The sequence below is a fragment of the Dendrobium catenatum genome, unplaced genomic scaffold (assembly GCF_001605985.2).
Source record: "Dendrobium catenatum unplaced genomic scaffold, ASM160598v2 fragScaff_scaffold_353, whole genome shotgun sequence".
Lineage (NCBI taxonomy): Eukaryota > Viridiplantae > Streptophyta > Magnoliopsida > Asparagales > Orchidaceae > Dendrobium > Dendrobium catenatum.
The window spans coordinates 671266-685750 of NW_021318815.1; the positions used below are offsets into that span (position 1 = coordinate 671266).

The window sequence follows — 14485 nt, forward strand, 5'->3', positions numbered from 1 at the left end:
CCGCTCCAACGAATGTTTGGCATCTCACCATCTTTCGCACATCTGCATAATTTTGGTTGTGAATGCTACCCTCTACTCCCTCCGACACAGCGTAACAAACTTACTCCTACCTCTGCTCGTTGTATCTTTTTAGGATACTCAGACACTATGAAAGGTTACCGGTGTCTGAATACAGACAATAAAACGGTGGTTATTTCTCGTCATGTTCGATTTAACGAAAGTGTGTTTCCTTTTAAAAATATACTCTCTGCAGGAAATCCAACACACATTAACATTCTGCCGTCCTTACTTCAACCCACCTCCATTCTTCCACCTAAGGAGGCGACCCTCTCTTCTCATACATTGCAGCCTCTTCCGGCACAACCAAACAGACATAATCAGCCAATTATCTCTGTCCAAGAACCATCTGCGACTCAAGGTGTTCCCGACCACAATGCGGCTCTTGTCAAAAAAAAAAATTACATATCCAACTTTATAAAAGTAATAGACAAAATCAAAATGGTGTCTTTACATCCAACTTTATATTAAAGCTTCATTTAAAAAGGTTTTTTTACTAAGTTATTTTCTCTATAACAGCTTTACAGCTACTTTTTATAAAAAACTGCAGCCATCCCAAACGACCCATAATCTAATATTTCTGCATATATCCACCTCTCTTGAAGTTCTATGTAAATTATTCAATTTATGTGCGGCCATAAACACAAGCTTTATTTTTTATGAGCTTGATCTATTTTGGAGGCACTTTATTGTCCATCATATTCATCATAAGATTGAAGCTTCTATAATTTAAGCTTGTCACACTCCCTTTACTAAATAGATGTGCTCATGTTGTCTAGACTATACACAACTTAAGGCTTGCTAATCTACTAGTCAATTTCTACCCTAGCTCAATCCAAAGCAAAAACTATTTTAAGATAAATTCGCATTTCTATTTGGCTTAAATAAAAAAATATGCTTAATGATTTACACTACATGAAAATGATCGATTTCCGACGGAGAAACGCACGTTGGAAAATAATCACCGGCAAATTTTTTTCGGCAGATGAACAACAGATATTCACGGGAAAATTCCGCCAGATTTTTCCGTCAGACATCCATCAGAAATTCTTTTACAAATTAAAAAAAAAATACCCATCCGTCTCACAGCTACATTCAGCAACCTGCGTCTTTGTAGTAGTTGCCTTTGAAATTCTACTGAAAATTTTTCGTCGAAAAATTTGTTGCAAATTCCATTGGTAATGTCCTTTTTTTTTGTAGTATTAGCTTTGTATCAAAAATTAATTTCCTAATCCTTCAGCTCACCGATGCTCAAATGAGTTCTCATTCTCTTCCTTTTATTCAATACTAAACCTTCCTCAGCACATTCAAAACCATCATACCATGTGAACAAAAAACAAACTGAATAACATAATCATTAATTAAAAAAAATCTTAAAACAAATCATACACATTAATTAATATAAATCACCTTCTCCTACTTAAGATACATCAACACCTCAGCCAACACACTCCTCAACCTCTTCACATCAACCTTCACTTTCTGCTTCTCAAGAAAATAATACCACAACATATTCCAACCTTGCTTATGTATCTCACCTGGATTAGTAAACACTAAATGATCACTTGGATATTGTTCTATCAAAGTACTTTCTTCCTTCTTAATCTCATATTCAAAGTACTTCAATCCCATATCAATGGCTGGTTGTCCATATGAAAATCTGCAAGCCCACGTCAAATCTCCCCATGGTATAATCTGTATCATAGCAGCTCTTTCAGGAAGAAACACCATATTTGTTAAACCAGCGCCATGAACGCCAAGTAGAGCATCTACAGAGTTTACAGTTGCAGAATAACTTGTTATATTTTTAGTTTCTTCTGGCCCTGAAACTATCACTTTGAATCCTAATCTTCTAGCCATGGAAATCACTTCTTTGCTGTTAACTAGCTCTCTCGACCCTTTCCTTAGTTGAATCAGAAGCTTTGGTTTCTTGTTCGAGTTTTTTGTGATGCTTTTCTTCTTCAGCGAGAAAGATGATCTTAGAAGATCTCTGAAGCTTTCCATGGAGGAACCGAAAGGTGGTTTGGTTGTGTCAATACCCAGCTCCTTGTTGTTTACAGTTCCTGCACATATAGTTGATCTTGTTCGGATTAGTTTTATAAGGGTAGAATTTGAACAAGTTAAGAATTTCAACTTCAGATAAGTTAAAATTTTCTATAAAGAAATTCTCAAATGAATTTCGCCCAAAATATTTCACTACAGAAAATTCAGGTATTACTGGCGGCTATTATCGGCAGTCATATAGCCGCCGGTAATACCAGTGGTTTAACCGGCGGTTATTTAATTAACCGCCACCGGAATTAGTGGCAGTCTAATAACGGCAGTTAGGGCGCCGTTTTATTTTTTACCGGCCGGAAAGCCACCCGTGATTATAATCGTCGGAAATAGACACCCAGAGATCGTTTCCTACGCAGTTTATTCTGGTGGTTTTCGAACCGCTTGTATTTTACGAAATAGCCGGATTTCTTAGATAGAGGAACCGCCAGAAAAAACCGACAGTAATACCTGAATTTCCTATAGTGTTTGTATACAAATTAGTAATAAATAAGCCAAGTATAAGAGCCAAACAAAGAGACCAGCGCTTACCTACTTGAACTTCATTAAAACAATGCACATTGCTGTCATTGTCAAGGTTGATAAGTTCATATCTTGAAAGCCTTGTGAGCATCGACTGATACTTGGAAATGAACTTAGAATTGAAGTCACTTACAAGAAATTTGACTTCACCATGGAAGTGGTGGGAAGTGACATACAGTGGGATCAATATGTCACTCAAATCATGGAAGAAGTTGCCTGAGAAGCCACCTGAGGAGAATATGACACCTGGTGTGCTGTGATTGATGGTGCAAAGAGGTGTGGATGTTTCTGGGTGTGATATATATGAAGATATGGAGAGTTCTTTAATTCTTTCCATGAGAGGAGCTTCCCATTTTCGTGGATAAGGTTTTATTTTCCATGTGGTATTTGTTGTGGAAGAAGAAGATGATGAGAAGAAGAGTATTTTGGAAGAGTTGCTTAGTATTCTGATATCACCAGTTAGAAGACAGGCGTTGTATCTGTCATGAGTTGTGTCGCAGAAGAGAGTTGTGTTTGAAGAAGCTTTGCCTGCAATTTCAATGGAGGAATTTGGTCATTTGATTTTACAATTATGCTGTAGTCATTATGAGGGAAAAAGATAATGACAGGTTATATAGAACAGAGAAAATTTTATAAGGGAAATCTTAATGTTCTAAATTGCCTTTTAAATTATTGGATTGATGTGTAAATGCATGCATATAAACGTTAATATTTGTGTTTATATTTTGTTTTGAATAACAACTACAACAAGGTCAAACATTTATCCCACTATACGGGGTTGGTTAAATGAATTCTTTTTCTCCATTGTGTCATGCTAAGAGTCAAATTCTCATTTGAATCTAATAAAAAAATGTCATTTTTAATATTTTCTAACCAAGTCTTTTTAGGCCTACCTATACCTTTCTTAACATAAGTCAAATCTAATACATCTACTTTCCTAACTCGGTCATCGGAATACCATCGTTTTATGTGATCAAACCATCTAAGGCCTGGAGCTAGTCCAACCTTTCACATATATGCTCATTTCGTATCCAATCTCTAAGAGTAAAGCCACTCATCTACATGACCATCCTAATCTTTGCAACACTTAACTTAGTTTTATACTTCTCTTTTAGTGGCCAACATTCTGTACCATAAAACATTGCAGATCTCACCACCATCTAATAGAATTTTCGCTTAAGTTTGAGAGGGACTTTTCTCTCTCACAACAAGTCTGATGCATTCCTCCACTTCAACCATCCAACTTGAATTCTACTAATAATATCCTTATCTATTTCACCATCATTATGAACAATAAACCCAAGATATCTAAAACTTGTACTCTTATTAATGATTTGATCGCCCAAAGTCACAATATTCCCATCACTAGATATATGATTACTAAAATTATACTCCATATATTCAGTATTAGATCTACTCAAACGAAAGTCTTTAGACTCTAAGGTTGACCTCTATAATTCAAATTTACCTTCAACTCTATCTCTAGTCTTATCAGCAAGAAGAACATCATCAGCAAAAAACATACACAAGTGTACAACGTCTTGCAAATGTCTAGTGAGAAAAAGCAAAAATATATGGGTTTAAAGCTAATCCTTGATGTAATCTAACTGAAATAGGAAAATTCTAGAATATCTAAAACTCTAGGCAAATATCTTTCTTACTGATTTTCTTATCATGTCGTAATCATAGTTTTTTTTGCCAGTGCTTTCAAAAATTTTTTGAGTTAGGAAACTAATTTATATTGTAGCTTTAAAAAAAAAAACTATTTTCTTTACAATAATTTTACATCTACCTTTATAATTAAAAGCTGTAAATGTCACAAATAAACCGTCAGAATACAATTAGAAGATGCCTACAACTCCAAGTGATTGAGAGAGAGAGAGAGAGCAACCATGGAAGCTCAATTCATTCATGTTTGCAAGCCCTATTTTTTTCACAATAGATGTATACAGAGATTGCAAAAGCACCTAATAACTTAGGCTTTATTTGGGATGGCTTTCTTACTACTTCTTAAAATAACTTTCTAGTACAAAAACTTTAATTTTTGTGCTAAAAATTTACTTTATGAAGCAGTAAAAAAGCCGTCCCAAATAAAACCTTAATAGCAATCTAATACGTCTAACAACCTATAAACTAATGTGGCTCAACACTAACTTATTGAAGTTACAATTACATTTAAGCCTAACATATTCACATTAATGAATAAATATTTACATATTTATGATTTATGCCTCTATATACATTAATTTTTAGAGGCAATGATGAGCTTAAAATTTCAAAATTAGATTGAAATTGAACTGATTTTTTTTCCTCAAACCCAAAATTAATCAAATGTAAAGCATTTTATTGAAAGTTCATAAAAATTAGGGAAAATTTATCTAAGGACCTATAATTAATCATTATTTATTATTTTATTTAATGATTGATTTATAAGATTTTATTCCTAAATTTAAATTTTTAAATTTTCTCAAATAAGTACTTTTTTATATAAGATTTTGCTTGTGATAGCTTTTTTGTTGCTTTTTAAAGCAATTTTTTAGTACAAAAAACTTTTATACTAAAATTTTTTATATAAAAAATAACTTTAGAAATCAATAAAAAACTGTTCGAAATAAAACTTTAAATTGGTCTTTATCCTCCACTTCACAAGAAAAAAAAAATAAATACTACTATATTTCATGTTATTTACATATCTAATATTCAAAATATTAATATTACATGTCTATCAGCCATAGAAGAAATTTGAGTGCATGAAATGAAATATTAAAGTTTATAGGATGGTATGAATGGTAGAAATGAATTATAAGATTGTTATATTTGATATTAAACTTGTAAATGAGTGGTAGGTATGTAATATTAATTTTTTTGATGTTGAATATGTAAATATGATAAAATAAAGTGGTATGTATGTAAATTTTCCAAAACAATTAACAATGGGCAGTCACATTAAACAAACATTCATAGGAACAAATCATAAACCTGATTCTGTAGAGTTGGTCAGATATTCTTCTATTTGTACTTCCTCATCAGTTTTAGTTGGTTGCCATTGCAAAATTTCTTCAGAAACAAAAATAAAAAGAAATAAATATATAGTTAAATCATAGATGGATCGAAAAAATTAGCGAAATATTTACTGATAAACTATGTTTCTTTTTTTTTTTTTTCTGTCTTGAGAAAAAAACAACGAACTTTTTCTGTTTGAATCGAAATCCTCTTTCAGAGCTTCTTCTTCCGCAACTTTGTTAGTGGGCTGTTGCAAATTCTCTGCAAAATAAGCAAATAGTTAAATGAAAGAGAGTGGCATTATGTTTAAGGCTTCGGGATGGTCTTCAGCATGGGATTAATTATTCTGTGCGGATGATGAACCTCATCCAAAGACCAATCAAAATACGTAACATCATTCCTTGCTTGAGCAGTTACTGTTGGTACCGCTCAGTATTGCGGCTCGGTACTGCTGACGTAGCGCATTCTGGTTGGTCTTCGGATGGCGTTCTGCCTCCGGTCTCCGCACAGAATAATTTCTCTGTGGTGGGCACATAGCGAACTATTCTTTAGCCTTTTACTTTCTAAAACAATTTTTAAGCAAAAAAAAAAAATTGAACTAGAAATTTTAGAAATCATTAAGAAAGCCGTCTCAAACGAAGCGTAAGAATTCGTTTGGAACAACTCTCTTAGTTTTGCATTTTAGATAGCAATTATAATTTCGTTTAACTGCTATGTTTTTTTAATTGCTTTCTCACAGCTTCTCAAATATGATAAAAAGCTATTTTTTCCAGCAAGAGTTGTTATTTTTTTCACAATCAACTTTATAAAATGCTGCAGCCATCCCAAACAAATCCTAAGACTTTCCTTATGCATGGAACACAAATAAGAAGAGTGAAAGAGATGAAATAAATTGCCAATAATTTATATAAATTAATTATGAGCTTACAATTACTTTTAGTCCTTCAATTATTTTTTTCGAAAGTTTATATGTTATAGTAAGGGATGGATCCACTTTGATTGCCTTGTGATTATTTAAGATGTTCAAATTTTCATTTGCACACTAAATAACGAAAAAACATACCTAATTATCTTTGATTTGCAAACCGTTAAAGATGCCATATTGTTCTTATTAAAAAGAATAATCTTATTCCATGATTGATGCCTATTGTCAATATTTTTTGGTATTATAAGTTCAAGGCCTACAAATAAAAAAAAATTGCTTCTCCCAAAATATATAAATAGATTAGTTCTATATATATATATATATATATACATGGGCGGATCCCAATAGAAGTGAGGGGGGAAAATGCCCACCCTCAAAAAATTTTTTTAAAAATTTTAGAGGGTATTTTTTGAAATATTTAGGGTATTTTGGGTATTTTGCCCCCTCTCAAAAAATTTTTTTGCCCTAATTTTATCAATCCTAATCATTTTTGCCCATACCCTACCAAAAAAATTTTTTTTGCCCACCCTAAAAATAGAAGCTGGATCCGCCCCTGCTTGTGCGCTGGACCTTCGTACAAAGCTAAGACATTAAATTTCGTATCTCTACCGCCGCGAATATTTCATGACGCAATAGTGATAAAACTCTATCACAATAAAATCTTTCCCAAAACATCTCTCTCTTCTTCTTTGAATTTTCTATATTGCCAAAATATGGAAAATTGGATTGAACCTGTGAGTCCAGCTAATTCAACCATAAACCTATTTCTCAATTTATTTGGTTTAAAATTAGGTTCTTTTTTGCCAAAAATAAAAAAGAATCAGGATGAATTGACCATGGTTTCTCCTTCCCAGATGTCTTGCTAAGTCATCCTTCTCAACATTGTAGACAACTTGTTTTAGTGTCTTTCACTTAGATAAGTATTTGAATTTAAATTTATATTCTATATTTCATTACTTAATTCTTTTTTTTTTATATATATAGCATCATCATTATATGATTAAACTATAATTAAATGGTTTTAATATTATTACTACATCACGGTTTAAATTTCGATAAAATTTCAATTGAACCTTAGAATTTTAAACCATTTCATGTGTGTATCTCTATTTGATTATCCGTTCTCTATCGTAGGGATTCAAGAAAGTCTTTTATAAACCAATTCACTTTGGTTTCGTTTGGGACTGCTTTCTTGTTGTTTCATAAAGCAATTTTTTTTGGACAAAAATAAAATTTTTATACTAAAAAGTTGCTTTAAGAAGCAAAAAAAATCGTCCCAAACGGAGCCTTAAACAAATCTTTAATATTAACTCCTCTCTCTCTCTCTTCCCATCAATTCTGTGTTTACTTTAAATCTTTAAATAGAGCTTGAGAGCTATTATAATATAGGTAAGAGAAGAAGAGAGTTAGAGAGCTTATTGTAATCCATATTATTTTTCAATATAGTGAAATCATTATCCTCTCCCAGTGGACATAAACATTTTCACCGAACCACGAAAACCGTCATGTTCTTTATGTTATTTTATTGTATGATTTTGTTTCCACTGTGTGTTTATTGCACAATAATTGGTTTAATAGCCGAATTTCAGTGGGATTTATGGCAGCGGTTTGAAGAATGGGAGCAAATCTCTGAGACGTGATCCGGTCAGATTGAATAAGCAAAGGTTGTTGGTTTTTGTTCAAGGTTATTGTTTACCCGGATTGGTGCAATTCTGGTGTCGTAACTCGTAAGGCAATTACAATTTGATGGAAACTATGAGATCCAGTTGATCCATAAATACATCCACCTTGATGGTAGAGAAGGCGTAGATCCATCAGGTGGTTACACATCCCATCAAAATTGATGTGATGAAATTTGAAGATGATGACAACTTTGTCATGTGGCGATATGAGGTGAAGGATATGTTATGCTCTTTGAATATGGAGGAATTTCTATAGAGGAATGAATGTACTGAGGAGATTTCAAAGAGGGATTGGCTAAAAATGAACTGGAGTGCTTGTGGCTTAATCAAAAATTGTCAATCTCAGGAAGTTAAGTATGGGGTGATAATGGAGACTTCTATTGTGGAAGACCTTGAAGAATAAGTACCAAACAAAGAATATGGAGAATCATCTCTATATAATGTAGCAGCTCTATAGGATGAGACATGAAATTAAAATTATAATTAATGAGCATTTGAATGCCTTCACAAAGCTATTGATAGATCTATTGAATATGGATGAAGATATTAGAGATGAAGACAAGATGCTCCTTTTGTTGAATTCACTTCTGAATGAGTACGAAAACTTCACGATGACACTCATTCATGTGAATGAGGTCATAAACTATGGTGAGGTGACTCTTACTTTTCAAGACTAGGAGTCTGCAAAGATGAATTCAACTGAGGCTCTCACACTCTAACATGAAAGATCTACAAAACTAAAGAATAAAAGGTGTGGCAGTGGTAAGCGGGGTAAGTCTAGTGGATTCTGTAAAACCCTTCAAAAAGCTGATTTTTTTTAGTGCAGTTCGTCTGTACGAACTGGATTTAGTACTGGACGAACTGAAGAAATTTGTGAAGAAATCTGCCATTTTCGTCTGTACGAACCATGGATGCCTGGGGCGTTACAGATTCAATCTTGAAAAGAATAAGTGTGTTTTTAGTTTAGAGACTTGTCATTAGAATAAAGATTGTCTGAAGCTGAAGGAGAAGAAAAATGGAATTTCTAATGAGGCAAACCTTAGCATGAAAGAATGTGGAAAAGATTCAGATGTATCACTATATGTAGTTTCTCAGAGTTTGTATACCGATGATTCATGCTAGATTATGGATACTGGTGTTACCTTTCATATTTGTCCCACTAAAGAATGGTTATATACCTAGAGAGAGCTTGATAGTGGTATTTGTAATCATGGAAAATGATCAAGCCTGTCGTAGTGTTAGTATAGGGAGCATTTTCATTAAAATGCATGATAATAGTGTGAGAGAGCTGCCTGATGTGATACATGTTCCAGATATTAAGAAGAGTTTATTATCTATTGGGGCTTTAGAGACCAAGGGTTACATGTTAGTCATTGAGGCAGGAGTTTTGAAGATATATTATGGAGCACTGATTTTTTGAAAGGAGTTTGTCACCACGATATTTACTACCTTCAAGGGAAAACAAGGATTGTAACAACTACTGTTACTTATAATTCTTCTGATGCTATTATATTGTGGCATATACGATTAACTCATGTCAGCGATGCTTCTCTATATTGAAGCAATGATTGATCAAAAGAGAAAACAATATAGTGGAGATTTGATTGATGTATTAATTAGATGATCTAATTATTGCATTAATTAGGATATTTGATTTATGTATTGATTAAGAGATCTAATTATGACATGATTATATTTCTTATTGATTAGGCTTTTCTTATTATGCTTGTTTCAAATCTTTAAATAGAGCTTGAGGGTTGTTATATTGTAGGCAAGAGAAGAAAAGAGAGTTCGAGAGCTTATTGTAATATTTATTGTTCTATAACATAGTGAAATCATCATCCCCTCCCTGTGGACATAGGCATCTTCGCCGAACGACATAATCACTTTGTTTTTTGTATTGTTTTGCTGTGTGATTTTATTTCCGCTGCGTGTTTATTGCACAACAAATCTTACATTCATAGTAAACTTCTATAGCTTCTCCAGTTTAAATCTTTTAGAAGTATTCCTAAGAATTTACTGCTAAATTTTTAAAAATCAATTTTTTTTGTTCTCTTGCACCAAGAGCTTCAAGGAAGTATCATCCCTCAGACAATTAGAGACATTTTCATTGAAAGCCTCCTCCAAACATTATCATCGTCGATAGACCGCTTGGCAAAACCCTAATTTACTAAAACTTATTGGACCACATTTTGGGCAGAAATCAAATGATAATGCTTATATAATTGAGGACACCAATTTGCAGCTCGCACGAGCACCCAATCGAGCGGTATTTAGAAAGACATTTTCGTGTTTTGAATAGTGTGATGTCAATATTGATGTTGCATTGGTCACGAACGTTTTTTTTAAGATAGAGAACTAATACACACATAATATATATTTTTTAATGTTATAAATGAGTTCGATTGTAGATAAATTATTATTTGATATGCGCCTTAATATATTTTGGAGTGAAAAATAAATGTTTCGGTTGAAGATGCACTAAGACTCATATTAATTGTCATTGTTTGAGAAATGGGGCCCACAATGAATCATACGATGAGGATTACTATCTCTCAATTGAAAAACTTTCCAACAAGTTCGTCAATGAGAAAATCTGCTCTATTTTTTATAATTTTTCCTTTTAAAGTTATTTATCAATACATATAAGCCACCAACATCTTTTTCTGGACACATGAAAAATATCAATGGTTCGTTTTCCCCTTTGCTCTGATCTTGCGACTAGTGACTCACGACCTCAAGCACGGCTTTCATTTTTCCTTTCGTTCCTCTCTCGCTCCCAAACGAAGACAGTCCCGTGGTAGATGTTTATGTCTTTCTAAGCTCTAAGGGACATGTTATTTGCATTCTTAATTTTGATCTTACAGCTCCTCTTCACTCAGGTAATGAGAGGACAAATGAAATTATTTTAATGTATTCTAACCTTCCAAATAAGACGATATTTTAATTCTAAAAACTTTTCTTCCTCATTTTCATGACTAAACATCACTGACTCTATAACACGAAAAGCATTTAATACGTTGAATATTAATGTAAGGCCATATTGTTTGTCATGCAATTTAATAATTACATAACCAATGGGAATTGTTATAATGTAATCTATGGACGGATGGAATTTTCTACCATATTAATTAAATTCTTCCAACCACTTTGATTTAATTGCTTAATTATATAAATTGTTAAAATACATGATATATAATTCTATATTACAAAACTCACCCTTCTACAATAGTTTTATCATAAGTTTTTCATGTGTTTTATAATTTAAGCACTAATTAGATAATAATCTTTTTCATATCTTAACTAAAAATTTTAAATAATATTAAAAAAAATTCAAAATCACAAAGGAAATTGAATCTCAAAATTAGATGTGTCAAAATAGATTAACGGATTGGGTTGACTTAAACAGGTCAATAAGGTGAACATAAACTTGACCCGTTAATAACTGTATGACTGAACCCAGTCTGATAACCCGTTGTGATTTAGAAAAGATTGTAACTTGTCTACATAAAATTTATGTTAATTGATCATAAGTTAAAAAATATACCAACAAGCAAAAAAAAATTCATGGCAACAAAAATAAACAAGTCATTATCAGGTTCGTGGGTCAACTCGATCTCAACCTATTAATTAAACTGGTAGAAATTCAGTACTCAAATCCGACCTACTTATTAAACTAGCCAATCCAGTTACTTTACGGATCTGTTAGGTTTGAATTGGGAAATAAAAGAAAGTAAATGAAAAGAAACATGGAACTTGAAGTGGTGGACAAATGAAATCGAAATTAATTTTCACCTAATTATTTAGTTGAGGGAAATTTAAGTGATCAATTTTTATTTTCTTATTTTATTGATAGGCATTTGAGTTTATATTTTCTATGAGAAAATAAAAAGCATATTAAATAAGAGTCACATAGATAGCTAGAAAATATTTTATCTTAATTTTTCATTATAATTGAATGTAAAATTATATATGAAAAAAAATACATTTATTCACAAATTCTGAATAAATTTAATTATATTATAATTGAACTCCCTACTTAAATTTATGGTGTAAAATACATTTATTATTCCTTGCATTCTTTTAATGTTTGGTTTTCTTCACTGAATATAAATTTTTTATTGTTCTACTAATTAGGAGTTCTTCGGCTGAATCTTGTGTATGTAACGTGTATGTAAGTTTGCCTTAATTAGCATAAATGTCCCAAAAAAATCGGTTTGCAGAAAGAATTGGGCACAAATTTAGTTTAAGCAAAAAAAAAAAAAAAAGCTGATGCAGTGATTTAATTTGATCAAAATAAATTTAATAATTATCAAAGTTATTTAAAGATGAATCTAATATATTATTAATTAATTGAATTTGTTATTTGATTTATTTTAAAATAAATCTTATCATTATAAAACTTATTTTTATTAAATATGAATTAGCATATTCTGATCTACATTTTCTGAAGAAAATAGCTGCTCCCCTTTTTTTCCCCTCATAAAAAATAATAATTTAAAGTTTATTTGAGATAACTTTCTACTTGCTTTACTTTTCAAACATAAACCACATATTTGTTTTACTTCTACTTTCTTACTGTTTTTAAAAAAAATGATTAAAAATTAGCTTTCGCAATCAAAATAGCAAAGACTTTATTTGGGATGATTTTTTACTGTTTCTTAAAGTAATTTTTCAGTACAAAAATTTTTAATTTTTGTATTATAATGCTACTTTAAAAAGCAGTAAGAAAGTTGTCTCAAACGAAGCCTAAGTTCCTTTTTCTATAGCAACTTCATAACCAACTTTATAAAAAGTTGCAATCATCCTAAATATACGCTTTAGATGATAAACTCTCAGATACTTTGATCTGCTTTGGGATAATTGATAAATGAAATATTCTAATATTTATATTATTTTTATCTCAAAATAAATCCAATAATTTAAAGTTCACCTAAATAAAAAATTTGATAAGGATATCTCATCCAATTTTTTTTTCAAAAGATTTAGTAAACCAATTATCAATTCATGAAATTTTCCACTGCTTAAAGTTATAATGTAAGATTTAAAAAGAACTTAATTCTCATCAATCTCTCAGATAAAAATTTATCCGATTAAAAAAGAAATAATTATTCACATATAATTTAATTAAAATTTTAATTAGTTCCACTAAAATTCATTAAAAAAATCAAATTCCAAAGCCATACCAGTTTCAGCAATCCCATCCTTCCTATCATTCACCACTTCCTTCTGCAAATTCAACCGCACAGATGGCTCAAAATTCACTGCAAAAAACACAAAAAGCAAAAATTTATGAAGAACAGAGCACAATTATCACATAAAAAACTCAATTAAAATTCTAAATTATCTCTTAATTAGCAGCAAACAAAGTAATTATAGCTTAATCACACTTGCTTACAGAAGGAGAGCCGATAGTAGAAACTGATATAATAGATTGATGGAAGAACCAAGCAACAGAGCATAGCAATTGCAGGCCAAAGCCTGCAGAGCTCTGAAGAACGCTTTGGCATTACTGTTCTATCAAAACACCACATATTTGACTTTAGCTTCTTCATCAACAGAACAGAAGGATCCTTCTTTTGGCATTTGGAATAATCTATATATTGCCGGCTGGAAATACTAATTTATTATAGGAATGTTGACATTCCAATTACCAACTTATTATTTACTAATATATTGCTTAATTAGTTCATGAAGAAGCTCCACAATGTTACATGTTCAATTACTATTTTCCTCTTTGAATGATTTGTTATTATTAAAAGGAATTTATAGTTCTCAGGTCTTCATCATGCTGCGCATTAACCAATTGAATTAACTAATAATCACCATCTCCTTTGAAAGTTAGATGGTGGTTAGACTTGCAATGCTTTTATGGTGCAGAATGTTGGTCATTAAAAGAGATGCATAATATTAAGTGTTGCAGAGATGAGGATGCTCAACTGGATGAGTTGCTTTACTCTTAAAGACAGGATACGAAATGAGCATATACGTGAAAGGGTTAGAGTAGCTCCAGTGAAAGATAAGATTAGAGAGAGTTGCCTTAGATGGTTTGGTCACATAAATCGGTGGTCTTCCGATGACTCGGTTATGAAAGTAGATGTATTAGATTTGACTTATGTTAAGAATGGCGGAGGTAGATCTAAAAAGACTTGGATAGAAAATATTAGAAATGACATTTCTTTATTATATTTAAATGAGAACTTAACTTTTAACAAGGCACAATGGAGAAAAATCATTAGGA

At 31.7% G+C, this 14485-nt stretch overlaps 1 protein-coding gene across 1 annotated transcript; it reads right to left on the minus strand.

Annotated features, from left to right (window-relative positions):
• Window positions 1–1473: 1473 nt before the first annotated feature.
• Window positions 1474–13754, minus strand: LOC110100507 (alpha-1,3-arabinosyltransferase XAT3-like). The gene is made up of 6 exons (XM_028693754.1): window positions 13643–13754; window positions 13431–13508; window positions 5824–5898; window positions 5614–5691; window positions 2563–3162; window positions 1474–2120 (listed from the first exon to the last, which is right to left on the minus strand). The coding sequence occupies exons 1-6, from the start codon at window positions 13752–13754 to the stop codon at window positions 1474–1476; spliced, it is 1590 nt and encodes a 529-aa protein (XP_028549587.1).
• Window positions 13755–14485: the final 731 nt, after the last annotated feature.